We start from the raw sequence: 22,706 nt of genomic DNA on the forward strand, positions 1-22,706 counted from the left end.
GGGCCTGAGAATTAAGTTGATATAAGACAGATTAACAGGAGAAAAGCATACAAACATATTTAAATTGGAAATAAATGGAAATGAAGACCCAAAGAAGCAATTAGAATCAATCTCTCATATACTGAGTTGGACAGATAATAGTAAGTTGTGAAAAAGCAACTAAATATATGGAAAGGCTGAAAAGATAAAAGAGTTACTTTAACAAGATCTGTACAGACTTCTCTTGGCCTCAACTTCCCATCCTTAATTATAAGAGTGTTGCTTTCCTTCTAGCAAAGGGAGGGCATTTTTCAACATGGGAATTTCATCTCCTGCTTTTAAGAAATAGAAGGAAGATCAGAATGATCTTGCACCTGCTGTTTTTCAAGTGTGTTTAACTTAAAATAGTCAATACACCAGAGTGGTATATTTTTAACTCCTTCACTAGCATATTAAGGACTTAGAAAATATTAAGTACTTCAAAACTTCAAAGGAAAATACAGATAGAACCCCTTTAGAATATTCTATATTTGTGTAACTACACACTTAGGTGCTATTAGGCCGGGCATGGTGGCTTACGCCTATAATCCCAGCTCTTTGGGAGGCTGAGGCGGGCGGATCACCGGAGATGGTGAGTATGAGACCAGCTTGACCAACATGGAAAGACCCTGTCTCTACTAAAAATACAAAATTAGCCTGGCGTGGTGGCGCATGCCTGTAATCCCAGCTACTTGGGAGGCTGAGGCAGGAGAATTGCTTGAACCTGGGAGGCAGAGGTTGTGGTGAGCGGAGATCGTGCCATTGTACTCCAGCCTGGGCAACAAGAGTGAAACTCTGTCTCAAAAAAAAAAAAGATTAAAATATTAGGTGCTATTATTATACATATTATTATACATGGTCAGTGATTATATTTACCACACATTTATTATTTTCTTTACCTCAGCATTTTTCCTTGCATCTCAGATATTCCATTCGGGATCATTTTCCTTTTTCCCTTTAGAAATTCCTTTTACAAGATGGCAGTTTTTTTTTTGTTTTGTTTTGTTTTTGTTTTTGTTTTTTTGCCTCAGGTGCAGAGAAAATTGAGTTAATCATAGGACATGTTACATATGTATTGTACCCTCATTTTTTCCTTTCTTGCTTTCTACTGGGTAGACTGAATTTTCTTCTGATGATTTAAAGTTTATATTATATTTTTGTTTGCATAATGGTTGCATTTTAAGAGTTTTCTTTAATTCCAACTTTTTTTTTTTTTTTTCCTCTACAAAGCTTCTGGAAAATTTCTTCCAGCATTTTGGTAATTCTCAGTAGGAAAGTTGTTCAAGGGTTCTAATCTGCCACACTGCAAGAAACAGAAGATGCTGTATGTCCTTCTGCCAACATGTGTTTTTCTTTGTTTTGTTTTTTTGAGACAGAGTCTCACTCTTTCACCCAGGCTGGAGCGTGGTGGCACAATCTTGGCTCACTGCAACCTCTGCCTCCCGGTTTCAAGGGATTCTCCTGCCTCAGCCTCCCTAGTAGCTAGGACTACAGATGCACGCCACCAGGCCTGGCTAATTTTTGTATTTTTAGTAAAGACGGGGTTTCACCATGTTGGCCAGGATGGTCTTGATCTCTTGACCTCATGATCCGCTTGCCTCGGCTTCCCAAATTGCTGGGATTACAGGCCACGTGTTTTTGCAACATAAATTAGCTCATGATGATTGATAATAGGAGAATGATGTCATTATAATGCAGAAGTTCCTATACAATTTTCCCTAGCATGTTAATGATTTGGACTACCAGTAAGCCTCAGTTTGTACATGAATCCTATTCATCCCACATTCTTCAAATTAGACTTAATCTGAACTTGCAATAAATCTGTAAACTATGAAGGAAAGAGATAAGCCAGTGGTTGTAGTTCAGTGTGGATAGTCCTGTGCTAAGGGAAAGCAGAGAACACTAGGAAAATTCAGGGGAGGTGATGAGATAGACATGATGGGTAGGGTGACCAGAAAAGGCTTCCAAAGGAGATTGTATTGAGTTGTGTTTTGAAAGGTGCTAGCTAGATTAAGAAGCTGGGAAAGGCATTCCTGGCAAAGGGAACAGAGTCGATAATACATACTGGTTCACGTGAGTGAATGCTAAGAAGAAATGTGGCTGGAGATTTTTTTTTTTTTTTTTTTTTTTGAGACGGAGTCTTGCTCTGTCGCCCAGGCTGGAGTGCAGTGGCCGGATCTCAGCTCACTGCAAGCCTCGCCTCCTGGGTTTACGCCATTCTCCTGCCTCAGCCTCCCAAGTAGCTGGGACTACAGGCACCCACCACCTCACCTGGCTAGTTTTTTGTATTTTTTAGTAGAGATGGGGTTTCACTGGGTTAGCCAGGATGGTCTCGATCTCCTGACCTCGTGATCCACCCGTCTCGGCCTCCCAAAGTGCTGGGATTACAGGCTTGAGCCACCGCGCCCAGGCTGGCTGGAGATATTTTCAGGAACCACGTCATGGTGAAACCATATGCTAAACTAAGGCGTTTGGATTTGACACCTGGGCTATGCTTGATGTTCCTGGATTATGCTAAAGGCATAAAAATATTTTTGAATATATGAATTATTGACTTTGTTATAAAAGATCTGGAGAATCACTAAATCATTTTAAGAGGGCAGTTAACATGATCTGATTCATGTTTTAGAAAAATTACTCTAGCAACAGTAGGGGGATGGATTACATAGGGACCAGTTTGGAAGTGGGAAACTTAGGGGTAGTTTTGCAGTAATAATCAAAGAATGAGAACGAAAACAAAGCTCAGAGTGTAAATGGTGAAGGGAAGTTGAACTAAGTTATTAATGAAAAGGAATCTGTACAACAAATTGAGAATGGTGGATGAAATCTTGGATGACTCTAATGCCATCTACTCAATCACTTTTAGATCATAGTTTTCTAATAATAGCCAGAAAGAATTAACACAGATTCTCCAGCCATGCACGGTGGCTCATGCCTGTAATCCCAGCACTTTGGGAGGCCAAGGGAGGTATATTGCTTGAACCTAGGAATTTGAGACCAACCAGGGCAACATGGCAAAACCCCATCTCTACAAAAAGTACAAAAATTAACCAGGCATGGTGGCATGCACCTGTAGTCTCAGTTATTCGGGAGGCAGAGGTGGGAGGATCACCTGAGCCTGGGAGGTCGAGGCTGTGGTGAGCCATGATTGCATCACTGCACTCCATCCTGGGGAATGGAGTGAGACCCTGTCTCAAACAACAGAACAAAACAAAACAAAACAAAACAAAACCAAAACAAACAAACAAAAAAACCCCCAGATACTCATTTTATGATAAAATATGGCCTGTAACATTTGTGTTACATTCCCAATTTGCTTAAAGCTAATATTTTGTTTTAACTAATGTTGTAAAGAGCCTGAGCATAAAATAATTAGCAGAGTCACTTTTTTTATGTGTAGAAACTGACAAAGTGATTCTAAAATTGATGGGGACATGCAAGGTCCTAAACTAGTCAAAAAACTGAAAAAGAACAAAGTTGGAGGACTAACACTTCCTGGTTTCGAGACTTAACCATAAAGCTGTAGCAATCAATAAAATATACTCCTGGGCTGGATGCAATGTTTCACACCTGTAATCCCAGCACATTGGGAGGCCAAGGTAGGCAGATCAACGGAGGGCAGCAGTTCACGACCAGCCTAGCCAACCCCCCGTCTATACTAAAAAGACAAAAATTAGTCAGGCGTGGTTGTGAGTGCCTGTAATCCTAGCTATTCAGGAGGCTGACGCAGGAGAATCGCTTGAACATGGGAGGTGGAGGTTGCAGTGAGCCGAGATTGTACCACTGCACTCCAGCCTGGGCTAAAGAGTGAGACTCCATCTCAAAAAAAGAAAATGCATTCTTGGCATTCAGATAGATCTATAGATCAATGGAACTCTCAATAGAGAGTTCAGAGATAAGCCCACAAGTACACCATCAACAGATTTTCAACAAAGGTGACAAGGTAATTCAATGAGAAAAGGACAACCTTTTCAACAAATGGAACAATTAGATATAGACATATGCTAAAAAAAAAAAAAAGCCCCCCAAATCCTGATCGAAGTTCTGTTTCCCATTGGTGAGAAATGCCTGCCCTCAATACCACAGGATAGCCAAATACATAACACCTGACACTAGACAGAGATGAGATTGATAACAGTTTATTAGTCACATATATTCACAGCCTATGGGAAGAGGATAGATATGCTACGCTATGCAGGGCCACAAGGGGTTACTCTCAGGAATAGAATGAACTCGTAGAGGGTATGGGAGGCAGGCTTTGTAGTGACAAGAAGATGAGGTGCCTCCTGGTTCCCCTGGGAATATGTGATTGGCTTGTCTGAAAAATTCCATGGGCTGGCAGGGAAGTGAAACCCATTAGTTTGAGGACTGGGTGGAGTACAGCTGCTCCGGCTGATAGAGGAACTGGCCAGATGGAGACTCTTTCTCTCTGGATGGGGGACATACTCTGGCCAAGTAACTGATGGCTAGGCTTTTTTGGGGCTTCTGTGAGGCTGAAAGATGTCAAGTCCATACATGAAATTTTAGACCTTGCAATAAATTTATCTCACGCCATATATAAACTCAAATTGTTTGCTAGATATTTGTGATTATGAAATATCTATTAATTTACTAATGTATATAGGTACATTTTTATAATTTTCCCCTCAAAGATCTTGCACATTTTTCTTAGATTTATTCCGAGGTACTTCATATTTTTAGATGCTATTAATAAATGCTATCTTTTTTTAAAAATTAATTTTCTACTTATTTGTCACTGGTATTTTAAATTATAATATTTTTATATATTGACCTTATATCTAGCAATCTTGCTAAAATTTATCATTCATTTTTATACTTTAGTTGAAGATTTAAACATTTTCTCTCTCTCTGTTTTTCTTGTCCAGGTTGGAGTGCCGGAGTGCAGTAGCACGATCTCCTCTCACTGCAGCCTCAACCTCCTGGGCTCAAGTAATCCTCCTGTCTTGTCCTCCCAAAATGCTGGGATTACAGGTAAGCCACCACACCCAGCCAAAATGGCATTTTTGTTCACAAAGACTGATTTATGTACATTTCATTTATATGTTGAATTTTGTTAAGAAGAAATTGGAACAAATCCACCAGTCTCTACAAAGAGAACATCAAGAACCTGTGTAACAGGCCGGGCGCGGTGGCTCAAGCCTATAATCCCAGCACTTTGGGAGGCCGAGGCGGGCGGATCACGAGGTCAGGAGATCAAGACCATCCTGGCTAACACAGTGAAACCTCGTCTCTACTAAAAATAAAAATAAATAAATAAATAAATAAAAAAGTTAGCCGGGCGTGGCGGCGGGCGCCTGTAGTCCCAGCTACTTGGGAGGCTGAGGCAGGAGAATGGCGTGAACCCAGGAGGCGGAGCTTGCAGTGAGCCGAGATCACGCCACTACACTCCAGCCTGGGCGACAGAGCGAGACTCCGTTTCAAAAAAAAAAAAGAACCTGTGTAACAGTCTCAAAAAATCTAAGTGAGGTTAAAAAAAGAAATTATAATCCTTTACTTCATAATTGTGGCTAATTACAAATCAGCTTTTACCTTGGAAGTATTTTGTTTCAATATATGAAAATGTATAGATTCATGGCCAGATGTGGTGGCTCATGCCTATAATCCCAGCACTTTGGGAGACCAAAACTGGAGGATGACCTGAGGCCAGGAGTTCAAGACCAACCTGGGCAACATAGTGAGACTCAGTTTCTATGAAAAATAAAAAAATTTAGCTGGATGTGGTGGTATGTGCCTGTAGTCCCAGTTACATGGGAGGCTGAGGTGGGAGGATTGCTTGAGCCCAGGAGTTGGAGGCTGCAGTGAGCTATGGTTGCGCCACTGCACTCTAGCCTGGGTGACAGAGCATGACCTCATCTCTTTAAAAAAAAGTCACGTTGTAAAAATTATCAAATTATGCATAAAAGTATTATGAACACATCACAAAAATTTGAGGAGGAAAAAATCACTCATTTAACATCATAGCTGATTTTTATTGAATGTATTAAAATTTAAACAATCTATGTATGTTATGTGCTTTTAAAAATCACCATGAGACTAGGCCAGGTGCGGTGGCTCATACCTATAATCCCAGCACTTTGGGAGCCCGAAGCAGACAGATTACCAGAGGTCAGGAGTTCAAGACCTGTCTGGCCAACATGGTGAAACTCTGTCTTTACTAAAAAATACATAAATTAGCCAGGCATCATGATGCACACCTGTAATCCCAGCTACTAGGGAGACTGAGGCAGGAGAATTGCTTGAATTTGGGAGGTGTAGGTTGCAGTGAACTGAGATTATGTCACTGCACTCCAGCCTGGGTGACAGAGCAAAACCTTATCTCAAAAAAAAAAAAAAAAATCACCTTGGGACTATACATATTTTTTATTTACAAATATGTTTGTAGTTCACCTTTTAAGGAGTTCTTTAGAGTATATAGTACATTATTTTAAATATATTCAATTCTGTTCATGGAATTTAATGTTTTTGATCTAGAGAAATGTTATTAATAGGTAAGTCTGGTGAATAAAGTGTACACTATGAATTTAAGCATGGGAGGTAACCCAAGATTAAACTGTACATCACAGTATTATTTTCAATAGCAAAAATCGGAAGCTATCCAAATTTTTAAGTGAGACAGAAATAATATTATAGCCATGCTGGAACATAATACAGCCTTTAAAAATTATCATTACAAGCTGGGCGCAGTGGCTCATGCCTGTAATCCCAGCACTTTGGAAGGCCAAGGTGGGCAGATCATGAGGTCAGGAGTTTGAGATTAGCTTGGCTAACATAGTGAAATCACGTCTCTACTAAAGATACAAAAAATGAGCTGGTCGTGGTGGTGCGTGCCTGTAATCCCAGCTACTTGGGAGTCTGAGGTAGGAGAATCGCTTGAACCTGGGAGGCGGAGGTTACAGTAAGCTGAGATTGCATCATTGCACTCTAACCTGGGTGACCGGGCGAGGCTCCATCTCAAAAAAAAAAAAAAATTGTCATTACAAAATCTGTACAGGAATTTACAAAGAAGTGTTCCTGTATAATGTTAAATTTAAAAAGCCAGACAGAAACTTGTACATGTATTAGTATTATGACTATGTAAAAATGTATATGAATAAAAAATACTGCAAAGCAATATAACAATACGCTTATATGTCTTGGATGTTAGGTTGAACCATATGAAACCGCATGTTTATAAGTAAAAACAATCAAATATTACCAGTTTTGTTTGGTTCAACCTAAGAAAAGAAATACACACACACACACACACACACACACACACACACGGAAATACACATAGATATTGTTTGCTAATTTTCTTTAAAACATTAATAGAAAATAGCAAAATGTCATGAGAGTACATTTGCTCTTTGTTTTATTACTAACAGAAGTTTTATTTCAGTCTCATAATGAAGACCTGGAAAAAGACAAAACATCACAAAACTACCTAGGAAAAGGAATGGAACAAGTAGCAAAGAAGTTAGGGGTGGCCCATGAAGAGATTCAAAGACTCACTGATGAACTACAAGTGAAGGAGAAAGAACAGTGTAAATTAGGTAAGCTGTGGTTTCAGATGACCATTTCTGATCATGCTTTAACTGTACTGATCTCATCTCAGGGTGGAACATGAGAAAAAAAACACTGAGAAAAAAGTCTTTAAGATAAACACATAGAAGTGATGAACAGCCTCATTTTCTACCATGCTAGGAATTTTTGTCAAAGCCCAAACATATCTACCAAAAGTTCACAACTCATAAGTGTTTACCACTCACCACAAGAAATTCCCAGCCTCTCAGAAGCCCGCTGTGTTCCTTCTCTCTGTCTCTACAGCCTTCCTCCTCCTTCAGAGTAACTACTGTCCTGACTTTGAATGCAGTTTCTGTGTTTGACTACATGCAGTATGCCTTCTATGGTTTGCTTCTCCTGCTCAGTCTTACAAGATTCATTCATTTTGTTATATGTAGCAGTTGTTTGTTCACTCTGCTGTTTATAATATTTCATTAATAAACATACTACAATCTATCCATTCTACTCATGGACAATTGTGTTGTCAGTTTTTGTCTATTATAAATATTGCTGCTATAAACATTTTGGTATATGTCTCAGTGTGCTTATTACACATTTCTGATTGTGGTAAGAGTAGAATTACTGAATCCAAGGGTTATGGGCAGGTTCTACTTTGGTCTTCCAAGGTAGTTATACTAATTTAAGCTTTCTTCAGTTGTATGTGAGATTTTAGTTCCTCCACCTTGGTTTTCAATACTTGGTACTATCGGTCTTATTCACTTCACCTTTTATGTTGAGTGCATAGTGGTATTTAAGTGTTGCTTTAATTGGTATTCCCTGACTGCTAATTAAGTTGAAAATCTTTTCGTATGTTTGTTGTTGTTGTTGTTACTCATTTGGATATACAACTTTGTGAAGTTCCTGTTCAAGTCTCTTGTATATTTTTCCTATTTTATTTATTTGTGGGAGTTCTTTATATATTGTGGATATCAGCCTTTTGTTGGTTATAAATGTTATGTTGTTGTTGTTTTTTTTTTTTTACCATAAATGCTAATATTGATCAAGTTGGGTTTAAGTGAATTATTCTTTATGCCTTCTGAGTTTTCATGTTTAAAGCCTTTTCTTCACTACAAGATTATTGAAGATATTTACCCTGGTTTTGGGGGGGGTACTTTTATTGTTTATATTTACATCTTTGCTTTATCTAGAATTTAGTATAAAATTTTTAAATTATAATTATCTCATTTCTATATTTTTAATCCGTGACTGATTCTTTTACAAATACAATATATAGGTTACTTCAGAATCATAAACATTAAAAATGTTAAATGTATAAAACAATAATGATTACGCCAAACTGTGTGATTAATAACAAATAATAAAAAAACAGAATATCAGGATGTAAATTTTTTATAAATACATTTTAAACAGTGGACACAAATAACTTTTCAGAATGATGGAAATGTTCCATATCCTGTTTGGGTTGGTGGATATACAATTGTACATATTTGTCAGAATTCATCAAACTATACACTTAAAAGGGTGAATTTTACTGTATGCAATTTATCAGTAAACACAATTTAAAAAGAAAATAAATTTGGCCACATGAGCGTGATGAGAAGCAATATTTGCTGCTTGCAATACAAGAGAAAAAAGGAAAAGCAGGATATTCAGCACCCATAGTGGTTACATTTGGACACAACAGAACACAATCACATAGCAATCTCTTCTATCAGCAGTTGCTCTATAGGGTAAATCCCAAACGTATCAATTGAAAGCCACCTGTACAGTGAGTCTGTTAGGACTTTTGGGAAGCTGAATTAGCAAGTCCTTTTGGAATGTTGTGTGCAGTATCAATGTGTGCACCATCTGTAACTTCCTGAGTCATCCACTTACAGCAGAATTTGTAGCTAGGCATGTGTAATATGACAGTGTTTCCCAAGTATTAGCTTGTTTCTTTCAACAAACTCTTTTTAAAATAAATCCCTTTAGCTCTCTTTAGTTTATTCTTTAGCTCACTATCACATCATAAAATTTGGATGAAAATGAAAAATTTTTTCAATGATAATTTTTTCAAGAATGAAAAAGAATTCATATAAAATATTTATTCCTTGACAAATGAATATCAAGAAAAAAGATGAATTTTTAAAGATTTAAGAGACTTATTAACCAATTATGATGTGTGGCCTTTATTGAATCCTGATTCAAATTTTTAACATTTATAAAACAATTTGAAATTTGAACACTTGCTAGACATATAAATTAAAGAATTGTTAAATTTTTGTTAAATTAATTTTTTGTTTAAAAATAGTTCTTATTTTTTAGAGATATATAGTGAAACATTCATAAGTGAATGAAATGATGTCTAGGATTTGCTTCAAAATAATACGGGTCTCTACCTTACAGCTACACAAAAATTAATTCAAAATGGATCACAGAGCTAAATGTAAGTTAAAACTATAAAACTATTAGAAGAAAACAAGGAATACATCTTCATGATCTTGGGTTAAGCAGTGATACATTAAATATGACACCAAAAGCAAAAGTGAAGAGAAAAACTAATACATTGGACTAAATCAAAATTTAAAACCGTTACACTTCAAAACATACCATCAGAAAGTGAAAAGACAACTCACAGACTAGAAAAAAATATTTGTGAATCATGTGTTTGATATGGATCTTATATCCAGAATATGTAACAAATTCTTACAATTTAATAATTAAAAGACAGCCCAATTTAAAAATGAGCAAAGGGGCTGGGCGTCGTGACATGTGCCTGTAGTGCTAGCTACTTGGGAGGCTGAGGTGGAAGGATGGCTTGAGCCCAGGAGTTTAAGGCTGCAGTGGGCGATGATTGTTACTGCTTTCCAGCCTGGGTGACAGAGTGAGACCCTGTCTTAAAGAAAAAAAACGGGCAAAGGATTTGAAAAGACATTTCCAGGAAGAAGATATGTGAATGACCAACAGGCACATGAGAAGATGCTCAGCACCTCCCATCACAAAAATTGATAGGTATGTGACGTGGTAGATGTGTTAATGAACTTGATTTAATCACCCCACAATATAAACATATGTCAAAACATTACATTGTACCCCATAAACATATATAATTATTATTTGTCGATTAAAAAATGATGTTCGATACCATTAGTTATTAGGGAAGTGCAAAGCAAAACCACAATGAGAGTCTACTTCATACCCACTAGAATGGCTGTGCTAAACAAGACAGACAGTGACAATTGTTGGCAAGGATGTGGAAACATTAAAACCCTTATACATTGCTGGTAAGAAGGTAAGATAGTGAAGATACTTTGGAAAACATTTAACAGTTTCTCAAAATATTAAACACAACCCAGAAATTCCATTCCTAGCTATCTACCCAGGAGAAACACAGACTTGTATGTAAATGTTCATAGCACTATTAGTTACAATAGCCAAGAGTTAGAAATAACCCAAATGTCTGTCAATTGGTGAACCGATAAACAAAATGCAGTATATCCATACTGGGCAGAAAGTAGCTAACAGCACATCCAACACTGCTATCCTTAGAGAAAGGACTGCTATAACAGTCACAAGCATCTGGTTGACATCTGAGAACTTGGATTTTGGGAGGGTTTCCACCATTCCTTAACCAATAGTGGCTCACTGTGCCTAAGCTGTTTATACAATGTGGTCCATGCAGAATACCTGCTTTCCTTTAAGAGTCTTGGTATATGCTAGGCAGAAAGTGTGTGTGTGACCAGCCCTCAACAAAACCTTAGGTGCTGAGTCTTTCATGAGCTTCCCAGGTAGACAACATTTTACATGTATTGTCACAGTTCACTGCTGGAGACATATCCTGTGTGACTCCACTGGGAGCAGACTCTTGGAAGCTTGTTCCTGGTTTCTTCTGGCCTTTGCCCTGTGCATCCTTTCCCTTTGCTTCATCTTTTTGATTTTGCTTCATCTTTTTGCTGTAGGAAATCTTAGCTTTGAGTATGAACATATGTTGAGTCTTGTGAGTCCTCTTAGCATATCACCAAATCTGGGGGTGATATTGAGGACTCCTGGTACTCATATGATAGAATACTATCTGCCAGTAAAAAGGAAGGAAGTACTTATACCTGCTACATGGATGAATCTCAAAAACAAGCTAAGTGAAAGAAGTCAGATGCAAAAGATCATGTATTGTGTGATTCCATTGAGATGAAATGCACATAAAAGGCAATCCTATAGAGATAGGAAGTAGATTGGCATAGCTGGGCACAGTAACACATGCCTATGTCCCCAACTACTTGCCACTTGGGAGGCTGAGGCAGAAGAATCACCTAGCCTATGAGTTTGAGTCCAACCTGAGCAACATAGTGATACCCTGTCTCAAAAAAAAAAAAAAAAAAAAAGGAAAGTAGATTAGTGGTTGTCTAGGGCTAGGGATGAGAATTGGGACTAAGTGGGTATGATTTTCTTAATAGGGTGATGGAAATGTTCTAAAATTAGATTGTGATAGTGGCATACCTGTAGATATACTAAAAACCATTGAATTGCCCACTTGAAATAAGTAATTTTTAAGGTATGTAAACTGTACCTCAATAAAGCTGTTAAAAATATAAGAACTGGGGGAAATAAGTATATTAGGTGAAAATCTAAGGTGGCTTCCAAGAGCCCTACCCCCAGTATATACACATTTTTTTCCCAGTGATTCAACAAAATACAATCTAGATGCTGCTGTGAAGAGATTTTGTAAGTGTAGTTATGGTCCCAAACCAACTGACTTTAAAGAAGTGAGATTTTCTTGCATGAGCCTGATCTAATCAGGTGAGCTCTTGAAAGAGTCAGGACATTTCGTGGCAAAAAAGATTTGAAGTGCAAGAGGGATTTAACATGAGGGAGACTCTTCATTAATGACTTAAAAAAAGAAATAATGACTTTGAAGATGGAGAAGATCACGTGACAAAGAATGCAGGCAGCCTCCAAGAGCCAAGAGAGACCTCCAACTGACAGTCAGCAAGGAGATGGGGACCTCAGTCTTACACCCTCAAGGACTGAATTCAGCTAACAAGCTGAATCAGATTGGAAATGAATTCTTCTCCAGAGCCTTCAGAGAGAAACATAGCCTGGCCAACAGCCTGATTTCAGCCTTGTAAGACTTTTATCACAGAACTCAGGCACACCATGCCCAGACTCCTGACCTAGAGAACTGTGAACTAGTAGATGGATGCTGTTGTAAGCCACTAAGTTTGTGGTAATTTGTTATACAACATTAGAAAATTAATATAATAGGTAAGGGTATAAGTGAAACAAGATTGACCATGAGTTGGTGATTGTTAAAAGCTGGGTGATGGATGTAGGTATTACCATAACTCTGTTCTAGCTACTTTTGTATATATATGAAATTTTCCGTCAGTAAAAAAGTTTTTTTTTTTAAATCTATGCTAACCAGGCTTAGAAAGAGACTTAGAAATAGACTAAGAAAGTAAAACTGTTAATCTGATAGAGAGATCTCAAGAAAAGTTACAACCAATACAATTTTAGAAATATTACTGGTTTAAGAGGACTATTGGGGCCGGGCGCGGTGGCTCAAGCCTGTAATCCCAGCACTTTGGGAGGCCGAGACGGGCGGATCACGAGGTCAGGAGATCGAGACCATCCTGGCTAACACAGTGAAACCCCGTCTCTACTAAAAAATACAAAAAACTAGCCGGGCGAGGTGGCGGGCGCCTGTAGTCCCAGCTACTCAGGAGGCTGAGACAGGAGAATGGCGTAAAGCTCCGGGAGGCGGAGCTTGCAGTGAGCTGAGATCTGGCCACTGTACTCCAGCCTGGGCGACAGAGCGAGACTCCGTCTCAAAAAAAAAAAAAAAAAAAAAAGAGGACTATTGGAAAGCTACAACTAGCTACAATTTTCTTTTTTTTTTTCTTTCTTTTTTTAGAGATAGGGTTTCACTCTGTTGCCCAGATTGGAGTACAGTGGCATGATCATCACTCACTCACTGAGTTCCTGGGTTCAAGTGATCCTCCTGCCTCAGTCTCATGAGTAGCTAGGACTGTAGGCGTGTAGTGCCACAGTTGGCTAATTTTTAAATCTTTTGTAGAGAAGGGGGTTTTACTTGCCCAGGCTGGTCTCAAACTCCTGACCTCAAGCAATCCTTATGCCTCAGCCTCCCAAGTGTTGTATAGGTGTGAACCACTGTGCCCAACCCCAGAAAGCTATAGTTTTCAAGTATCTTCACAAACATGGCAGAAACTAACCTGACGATACAAGTTAATAAATTTGGTAGTCCGATATTATTTAAATTTGGAGCAATATACTTCACTATGTGTGCTATTCCAAAAATAGTTTTTTTTTTTTTTTCAAATAGCAATTAAGTCAAATGTTTTCAGAATACCTGAAGTACCTCTTCAGAACTCTGAGGTTCACAGAATACAGTTTGGAAGCCCCTGTTCACATAATAAATTCTGAGCTCTCTTGTGTAGCAAATAAGGTCTTTCTGGTTTGGCCTCTGCCTATGTATCCAGCTCATATCCCACACTTCCCTAATTCTCTGCACTACAGACTGGGCAGTATTAGACTATATGTAGTTCCTGAACTACTCAGTGTTCCCTCCTATGTTGTCTCCTTTGTTCTGTGCTACCTCCTGTATTACTCGTGTTATTCCCTCTTCGTAGAATATCCTTTCCACCTGCCCTCACTTTACTTTCTCTCCTTCTTCCATAGAGGAATACATTTGGAAAACTGTTCTTTTAGTAAAACAGAAGCTATTTTTACATCTCTGGCTCAGTGTAAACAGACCTAGGTTCACATCCCAGTCATACCGTTTACTAGTTGTGTAATGTTAAGCAAGTTGCTTAACTTTTCTGAGTCTTGTTTATCTCATCTATAAAATGGAAGCATGAACATCTACTTTGCAGCTTTGTTATGATGATACATATATCTGGCACTGCTAGTTGCTGCTATGGTAACAGTAGTAGTAATAGTATTTCTATAGTTAGGAATACAGTAGGTGAATCTGGTAGGTTATCCTGGGATTTACTCTAAAGAACTGAGTGTTAACAGATGTAATAATAAAACCTTCACAATTGTGCTGATGAACTCACTCTGTGGTTAGAAGTGACCTGTTATAAAATTCATGTTAGTCTCTTACTTCTGGGAGGTTCTTCATTCTGATAATATAGGAGATCCACCAGCAATATTGCTGGTGATGAGGAGACCACAGGAGACAAAGGGATAAAACCTGAAGTAGAGAACCCAAATCCAATAGACTCCAATGTGTCATGTCTTCCTAAATATCATTGTGCCATCCTTATACAATTCTCGCATAGTATCAAAAGCTATTTCCTGAAATTTTGTTATTTTGATATTTCTAGCAGCTATTGGCAAAATTCTAAATATGACTGATTGCAGGAATTCTTTTTACTTTTTTCTGGGTGTAGTTTCTTTTCACTAAACTGGTAGTACCATGCCTAAAAACTTTTGGCTTTTCCCATTGTTTACAGTGGTTTAAGTTCCTCTTAATCATGAAATCTGATGGAGGAAACTATTAGGGAAAGACAATTACGAGATCAGATAAGCAGGGATAGGGCTAAATATAGGGTGCAGTAGGAACTCTAAGAGAGAAGTTTGGGAAAATTCCCTGAGGAGCTGACGTTTAAGCAGAAACTCCAGGGACAGTAGCCAGGTGAAAGAAAGTGTTCCAGAGAGAGAGAGTCATTGGAAATTTGATTATTATACGAATCATTTGTTCCTTATACAAATATTTTGTTTCTTTTTTTAGATTCTGCGCTTAAGAAGGCTCAACTAGAAATTGACAAATTGAAGGAAAATTTGGTAAAGCAGAAAGAAAATGGTAAGTCATTCTAGAAGATATAATAATTATTATTTAGTAGCCAAGAATGGTGGTACATGCCTGCAGTCCCAAAGACTTGGGAGGCTTGGGCCCAGGAGTTGGAGGTTGCAGTGAGCCATGTCTGTGCCACTGCACTCCAGCCTGGGCAATATGCAAGACCCCATCTCAAAAGAATAAATTTTTTAAAAAATTATTATTTAATAATAATACATTAAGAAATAATATAATATACATTAATAATAGGTTTTAAAATAATAATATTTTGGAATTAAAATAATAAGTACTACTACTGTTATTGCTGTTGCTACTACTGTTATTATTACTTCCACTACTACTACCATTTAATAGTGACAGGTACTAAGTGCTTACTAAGTGACAGGTACTCTGCCAGGCACTTCACATGCTTTATCTCTAATCCTCACAACAGTCTGTGGCCATACTACCCTGAATACACATATCTCATCTAATCCTCATAGCAGTTCCAAGTAGTGAGTAGTAGTATCCCCTTTTCTTAGATAAGCAAACTGAGTCATGGCAAAGTTAAGTGAGTTATCCAATAGCTACAATAAGTATCCGAGCTGGTATTTGAATCTTTGTATGTCTGACTCCCAAACCTGTGATCAACACAAATCATGCATCTTTTACTGGGACCACTGATACCAATATACTTTATAATGCATTTAACAATACTTTATACATATTTGTTCACTGGGAAGCCAGTAAGCTTGAATCAGTGGTGAATTAATCTGACCCTAGCTTGCCTATATAAAAATGCTACCAGTTAGCAATAATATAATGAAATTTGAATATTTGAATGGTAACAGCTAAAAATTTTTTAAATATGTTTACCAGTTTTTAAATAATTCTACAACTAGGCATCCCTCCTTTTAAAAATGTATGAATATAATTATAAAATGAATACTGCTTTTTTAGTAATTAATAGAACAAGTAAACAGAAATAAATCAGTAGGGATATAAAAGCCCTAAAAATACTAGCAATCAAAATGACCTAATTGATATTTATAGAAACAGAACACACATTCTTTTCATATACCCATGAAACATTCACCAAGAGAGACCATCCTGGTGGAACTGGAGGTCATTATGCTAACAGAAATAAGCCAGGCACAGAAAGACAAACATTGCATGCTCTCACTTATATGTGGAATCTAAAAATCAAAACAGTTGAACTCACCGACATAGAGAGCAGAAAGATTGTTACCAGAGGCTGGGAAGGAGAGTAGAGGGGCAGTTTCAGCGGGAGGCAGGGAATGGCTAATGGGTAAAAAAAGAGTGAATAAAATCTAGTATTTGATAGCACAACAGGGTGACTACAGTCCATAATAATTTAATTGTACATTTTAAAATAACTTAAAGAGTATAATTGGATTGTTTGTAACACAAAGGATAAATACTTGAGGGGATGGATAACCCATTTTCCATGACATGATTATTACGCATTGCATGCCTGTATCAAAACATCTCATGTAGCCTTTGGATCTGTGAGCAGCACCATGGCTGTTGGCAAGAACAAGCACCTTATGAAACGTAGCAAAAAGGGAGCCAAAAATAAAGTGGTTGATCCATTTTCTAAGAAAGATTGGTGTGATGTAAAAGCACTCGCTATGTTCAATATAAGAAATATTGGAGAGACACTAGTCACCAGGACTCAAGGAACCAAAATTGCATCTAATAGTCTCAGGGGTTGTGTGTTTGAAGTGAGTCTTGCTGATCTGCAGAATAATGAAGTTGCATTTAGAAAATTCAAGCTGATGCTGAAGATGTTCAGGACAAAAACTGACTAACTTCCAGGGCATAGATTTACCCGTGACAAAATGTGTTCCATTGTCAAAAAATGGCAGACCATGATTGAACCTCACGCTGATGTCAAGACTACCGATGATTATTTGTTTCATCTATTCTGTGTTGATTTTACTAAAAGGCACAACAATCTGACACAGAAGGCCTCTCATGCTCAGCACCAACAGGTCTGCAAAATCCAGAAGAAGATGATGGAAATTATGACCTGAAAGGTGCAAATGACTTGAAAGAAGTGGTCAATAGATTGATTCCAGACAGCACTGGAAAAGAGAAAAGCTTTGCCAATCTACTGATCTTCTCCATGATGTCTTTATTAGAAAAGTAAAAATGCTGAAGATACCCAAGTTTGGTTGGGGAAAATTCATGAAGGTAATTGTTCTGGAAAAGCTACTGGGGATGAGACAGGTCCTAAAGTTGAATTAGCTGATGGATATGAAGCACTGGTCCAAGAATCTATTTAAAGTTCAAAATTTAAAAAAGAGAGGCCATCCTGGGCCATAAAGTAAATCTCTGTGAAAAAAATGAAATACAAATTATGTTCTCTGATTATAATGGAATTAAACTAAAAATTGGTAACAGAAGTAGGTTAGTTGGAAATATTTGGAAATTAAAAAAATTTTTTTTTTTTTTTTTGAGATGGATTCTCATGTTGTTGCCCAGGCTGGAGTATAGTGGCATGATCTCAGCTCACTGCAACCTCTGCCTCCCAGGTTCAAGCAGTTCTCTGCCTCAGCCTCCCGAGTAGCTGGGATTACAGGAACCTGCCACCACACCCAGCTAATTTTTGTATTTTTAGTAGAGACGGGGTTTCACCATGTTGGCCAGGCTGATCTTGAACTCCTGACCTCGTGATCCACCCGCCTCAGCCTCCCTAAGTGCTGGGATTACAGGCGTGAGCCACTGCACCTGGCCTAAAAAGATATTTATAAAAAGACTATGCCTTCAGAGAAAAAAATTAAGAGAGATATTAGAAAATATTTTGAATTGAAGAAAATGAAAATGCAACAATATCATCATTTCTGTGACATAGCTAAATCAGTACTTAGAGGGAATTTCATAGTATTTAATGCTTATATTAGAAATCAAGAAAGGACTCAAAATAATCTGAGTCTATACCTCAGAAACCCAGAATAAGGTGAGCAGAATAAGAATAAAAAAAATAATTAAATATAATAATAATAAGAAGAATAAGAACAGAATAAGAAGAGAAAATTAAATCCAAGGCATGCAGAAGGAAGGAGATATTAAAATAAGAGCTAAAATCAACAAAAGTGGCTGGGCACGGTGGCTCACGCCTGTAATCCCAGCACTTTGGGAGGCTGAAGCAGGTGGATCACAAGGTCAAGAGATCAAGACCATCCTGGCCAACATGGTGAAACCCCGTCTCTACTAAAAATACAAAAATTAGCTGGGTGTGGTGGCGCACGCTTGTAATTCCAGCTAATTCAGGAGGCTGAGGCAGGAGAGTCGCTTGAACCTGGGAGGCAGAAGTTGCAGTGACCCGAGATAGTGCCACTGCACTCCAGTCTGGTGACAGATCGAGACTCCATCTCAAAAAAGAAAAAAAAAATCAACAAAACTAAAAACAGAACCACAATAGAGTAAATCAGTGGAACCATGAGCTGCATCTTCAGAGAGAACAACATTGACAAACTTCTAACTAGATTGGTCATGAAAAAAGAGAGAACTCACAAACTACCAGTATAAAAAATAACAGAATATTTCTACAGAATAAAAAGATAATATGGGAATATTATGAAAAACTTTATGCCAATAAATTGACGACCTGGATGACGTGGACACATTCCTTAAAAGACACAATCCACCAAACCTCACCTGAGAAGAAATAGCTCTAAATCTATGTAAAGAGACAGAATTTTTAGTTAAAAACCTTCCCATGGGCCAGACATGGTGGCTCATGCCTGTAATCCCAGCACTTTGGGAGGCCGAGAGGGTGAATCACTTGAGGTCAAGAGTTCAAGACCAGCCTGGCGAGCATGGTGAAACCCTGTATCTACTAAAAATACAAAAAAAAAAAAAAAAAAAAAAAAGTTAGCCAGGTGTGGTGGCCTATGCCTGTAATCCCAGCTACTCAGGAGGCTGAGGCAAGAGAATCACTTGAACCCAGGAGGCGGAGGCTGCAGTGAGATTGCACCACTGCACTCCAGCCTGGGCAACAGAGCAAGATGGACTCAAATGAAAAATAAAAATAAAAATAAAAATAAAAATCTTCCCATGAGGAAGACTCCAGGCTCAGATGGCTTCATTAGTGAATTCTAATAAGAGGAATTATTTAAGGAATAAATAATACTAAATTTATATAATTTCTTCCAGAAAATGGAAGAAGAGAGAATACTTCCCACTTTTTTAAGTGGCCAGTTAACAAAGAAGTACAGAGAATAAGAAATAACTTGTTGGGTAGTAAAATTAAATGCAGTATGTTTACCAATAATAGATTGTTAAATAAGTGACTATACAAAGCATACTTTGCAGATATTAAAGATGACATGGAGCCAAGTGTGCACTGACATGAATAGATTTCTGTGATATATTATCAAGTGAATAAGGTAAGTTGTAGAGTAAGATGTGTGGTATAATGTCGTTTGGGTTTTTTATTTGTGGAGTTTGTGTGTGTGTACCCACAGGACTACTGTGAGCTGGTATATACTAGTATGGCAGTAAAGTTGTGAAGGTACTGGAATAATTCTGTGTTGACTTATAACTAGCTGTTGTCCTGAGTCTTCTAAACATTCCTACCTGCCCTAATTGTCTTAGCTCCTTCCAGCCCCATGTCTTCCCAGCCACTAAAGAGATAATATTTAGCACAGCAAAATGTTCTCTAGAACTCTACTTCAGAGCTACATTCTTACAGATGAGGGTGCATGCTTAACCAGTTGTTAAATATTTTTAACACAACTTTGTCTGTTTGTATATTACTATAAATATATATATATTTCTGAAAATATTTACTATGTATTAAAAATATTATTTTGGGACACGGTACCAGCTGAAGGTGGGATAAAAATATTCACTTTGAACAAAACCATGTAGTTTGATTAACAAAAAGCCTATGTTCCATTTGTGATCAATAAAAGTTAAGGTGTTAACACTTTACAATTTCAAGATTTACAGGAAAGCTACAGCATGGAATTATTCTAAGAATAGATTTGTAAACAAATGGACTAGGAGGTATGTAAAAGAGACAGGACTGAAAGGCATGTAGGAAGACCATTTTTTTGGTCATTTAACTTTTAAAAGCTAAGCTAGGCTAAATTGTTTTAAAATTCTAGGTCCTAGAAGAACCTCTATTGCTGGAAACCCTACACTCAAAAAGTCCAATTCATTGGTCTGGTGTGAGTAATATAAAACTTTCTCTGTTGTTTCTTTGGGTTGGTAGAATATTCTAGGACTAGACTTGAGAGCCTTGTGGCTCTCCTGCATAGAGAGCCAGCCACATATGCAGAGACACGATAGGACTAACAAGAAGGGCAGGCAATAGCACTTCCTTTGTTTTTAGAGTTAGTGCCCCTAAAACTAAAACTTTGATCCAGTTGAGTAAACTGTGTTCTTCTCTGTTTTAGATGCAGCTGACCTACAGAAAGCAAAGGAACACAATCAGAGACTGGATGAGGAAATTCTGGCTTTAAGAAATAGGGTTCGATCACTTGACTCAGAAAAAAAGGTGCTTGGTGAAATGGTAAGTTTAATTTACTTCTTAGAACTTATTTAAATGTGTCTACCATAACAATCAACAGCATAACCAACACAGATATACAACACGTAGGTTGGTCTTTAGCAGGGACCAATACTGGGGGCTGTAACATCTCAGAGGGATGCCATGCTTTGACCTAGATGTATTCTATCAGTACTTATATTTTATACATTTTAACTACCTATGCTACACAGCAACATTGTTGCTATATGTAAATCTAGGATCTTTTAAATAAGGGATTAGATAATAGTTTATAGTTAACACGTTCACCACATAGAAAATATTACCCTATTATATTGGATAAGTTTAAGATTATTAATACTAAATCTTTAATTGTTTATATTTTTAACCATTTCTTCTTAGCAATTTACTGATTTTTAAAAATATATACTTCCAAATTTTAAATACATCTCTTCAATTTTAGTTTATATTCATTAAATAATCATATATCTAATGTCTAAAAAAATACCTGGCATAATACTAAGTGCTTTAGAAATTTTTTTTTGTAAGAATGACTAAAGACCCATCAGGATGACTGCTAGCAAAACAAGAGAGAATAACAAATGTTGGTGTGGAAAAATTGGAACCTTTGTGCATTGCTGGGGAGAATCTAAAATAGTGCAGTCACCATGGAAAACAGTTACTCTAAAAGTTAAATATAGAATCACCATGTGGTCTGACAATTCCACTTCTGGATATATGCCCCAGAGAATTGAAGACAGAGACTTAAACATATATTTGTACATCCATATTCATAGCAGCATTATTCACAATAGCCAAAAGGTGGAAGCAGCTCAGATGCTCATTGATAGAGGAACAGATAAGCAAAATGTGGTATAGCCTTAGAATGGAATATTATTCAGCCTTAAGAAGGAAAGAAATTCATACACATGCTGCAACATGAATGAACATTGAAGACATTATTCTAAATGAAATAATCCAGTCACAAAAGGACAAATAATATATGATTACACTTATATGACATGCTTAGAGTAGTGAAAGTCATAGAGACAGAAAGTATTAATAGAATGGTGGTTGCCAGTGGCTGGGGAGAGGGAGTAATGGGAGTTATTGTTTAATGGGTATAGAGTTTCAGTGCAAGATGAAGCGTTCTGGAGATGGATGGTGGTAATGGTTGCACAACAGTGTGCTTGACAATGTGCTTAATAATATGCTTAATGATGCTTAATGCCACTGAACTGTACACTTAAAAATGGCTAACATGGTACATTTTGTGTTATGTGTATTTTACCACAATAAAAATGCAATCATAAAAAGAATGAATAAATAAGTGAAGATTGGTAAGTTGTCTAAGTCTTTGTAAATTTATGTATCTAACCCATTTATATATTTAATACATGTGTGTATGCATGAAAAAGTTCAGGTAGGGTACATTCCAAGCAGTGTTATTTCTGGAAAGGGAGGAACAGTTGTAATATCAAGGAAAATACAGTTTTTTATTCTGTATACCTATGTGTTGAAGTTTTACAAGGAGAGCGTATTTGTATGTTACTTGTATAATTAAAAAACAAAGCAATGATTTATCCAAACAAAAATTGAGAAGTCTACAAGATGTTTTCTTTTGTATTTAAGGTTGAAAGACTTAAAGGAGAGGTGTGTGAATCTCAAGACAATAAGCAACTTGAAGACCACTCCCCTGGAAAAACTGTGGGTGGTGAACAGAGAGAACAGGTATTGTATTTTAAAGTTCTGTTCTTTCTGATTTCTAATTTTTGAGTTGTACTTTTACAGAGTGTACTAGAGTAATTGGTGCTAATCATTTGCTACTCTCCTTATTGGGCTGTCTTTTTCTATTGCTCAGCTAATTAG

The 22,706-nt window shown here is 37.3% G+C and overlaps 1 protein-coding gene and 1 pseudogene across 8 annotated transcripts in view; both read left to right on the forward strand.

The window, feature by feature from the left end:
• Positions 1 to 22,706, forward strand: part of CCDC30 (coiled-coil domain containing 30) — a 190,376-nt gene that overhangs the window by 13,012 nt on the left and 154,658 nt on the right. For 7 of the 8 annotated variants that reach the window (XM_031667593.1, XM_031667607.1, XM_009206254.4 and 4 more), the window contains exons 2-5: positions 7,418 to 7,571; positions 15,272 to 15,343; positions 20,746 to 20,861; positions 22,470 to 22,568. In XM_031667593.1, the coding sequence (XP_031523453.1) occupies positions 7,475 to 7,571; positions 15,272 to 15,343; positions 20,746 to 20,861; positions 22,470 to 22,568 (384 nt within the window). In that variant the 5' untranslated portion in view covers positions 7,418 to 7,474. Of the gene's footprint in view, positions 1 to 4,904; positions 5,011 to 7,417; positions 7,572 to 15,271; positions 15,344 to 20,745; positions 20,862 to 22,469; positions 22,569 to 22,706 lie in introns of all 8 variants that reach the window. The other variant, XM_021940150.2, reaches the window with a different exon arrangement.
• On the forward strand, positions 15,615 to 19,733 carry LOC116275433 (annotated as a pseudogene).

The sequence above is a fragment of the Papio anubis genome, chromosome 1 (assembly GCF_008728515.1).
Source record: "Papio anubis isolate 15944 chromosome 1, Panubis1.0, whole genome shotgun sequence".
Taxonomy (NCBI): domain Eukaryota; kingdom Metazoa; phylum Chordata; class Mammalia; order Primates; family Cercopithecidae; genus Papio; species Papio anubis.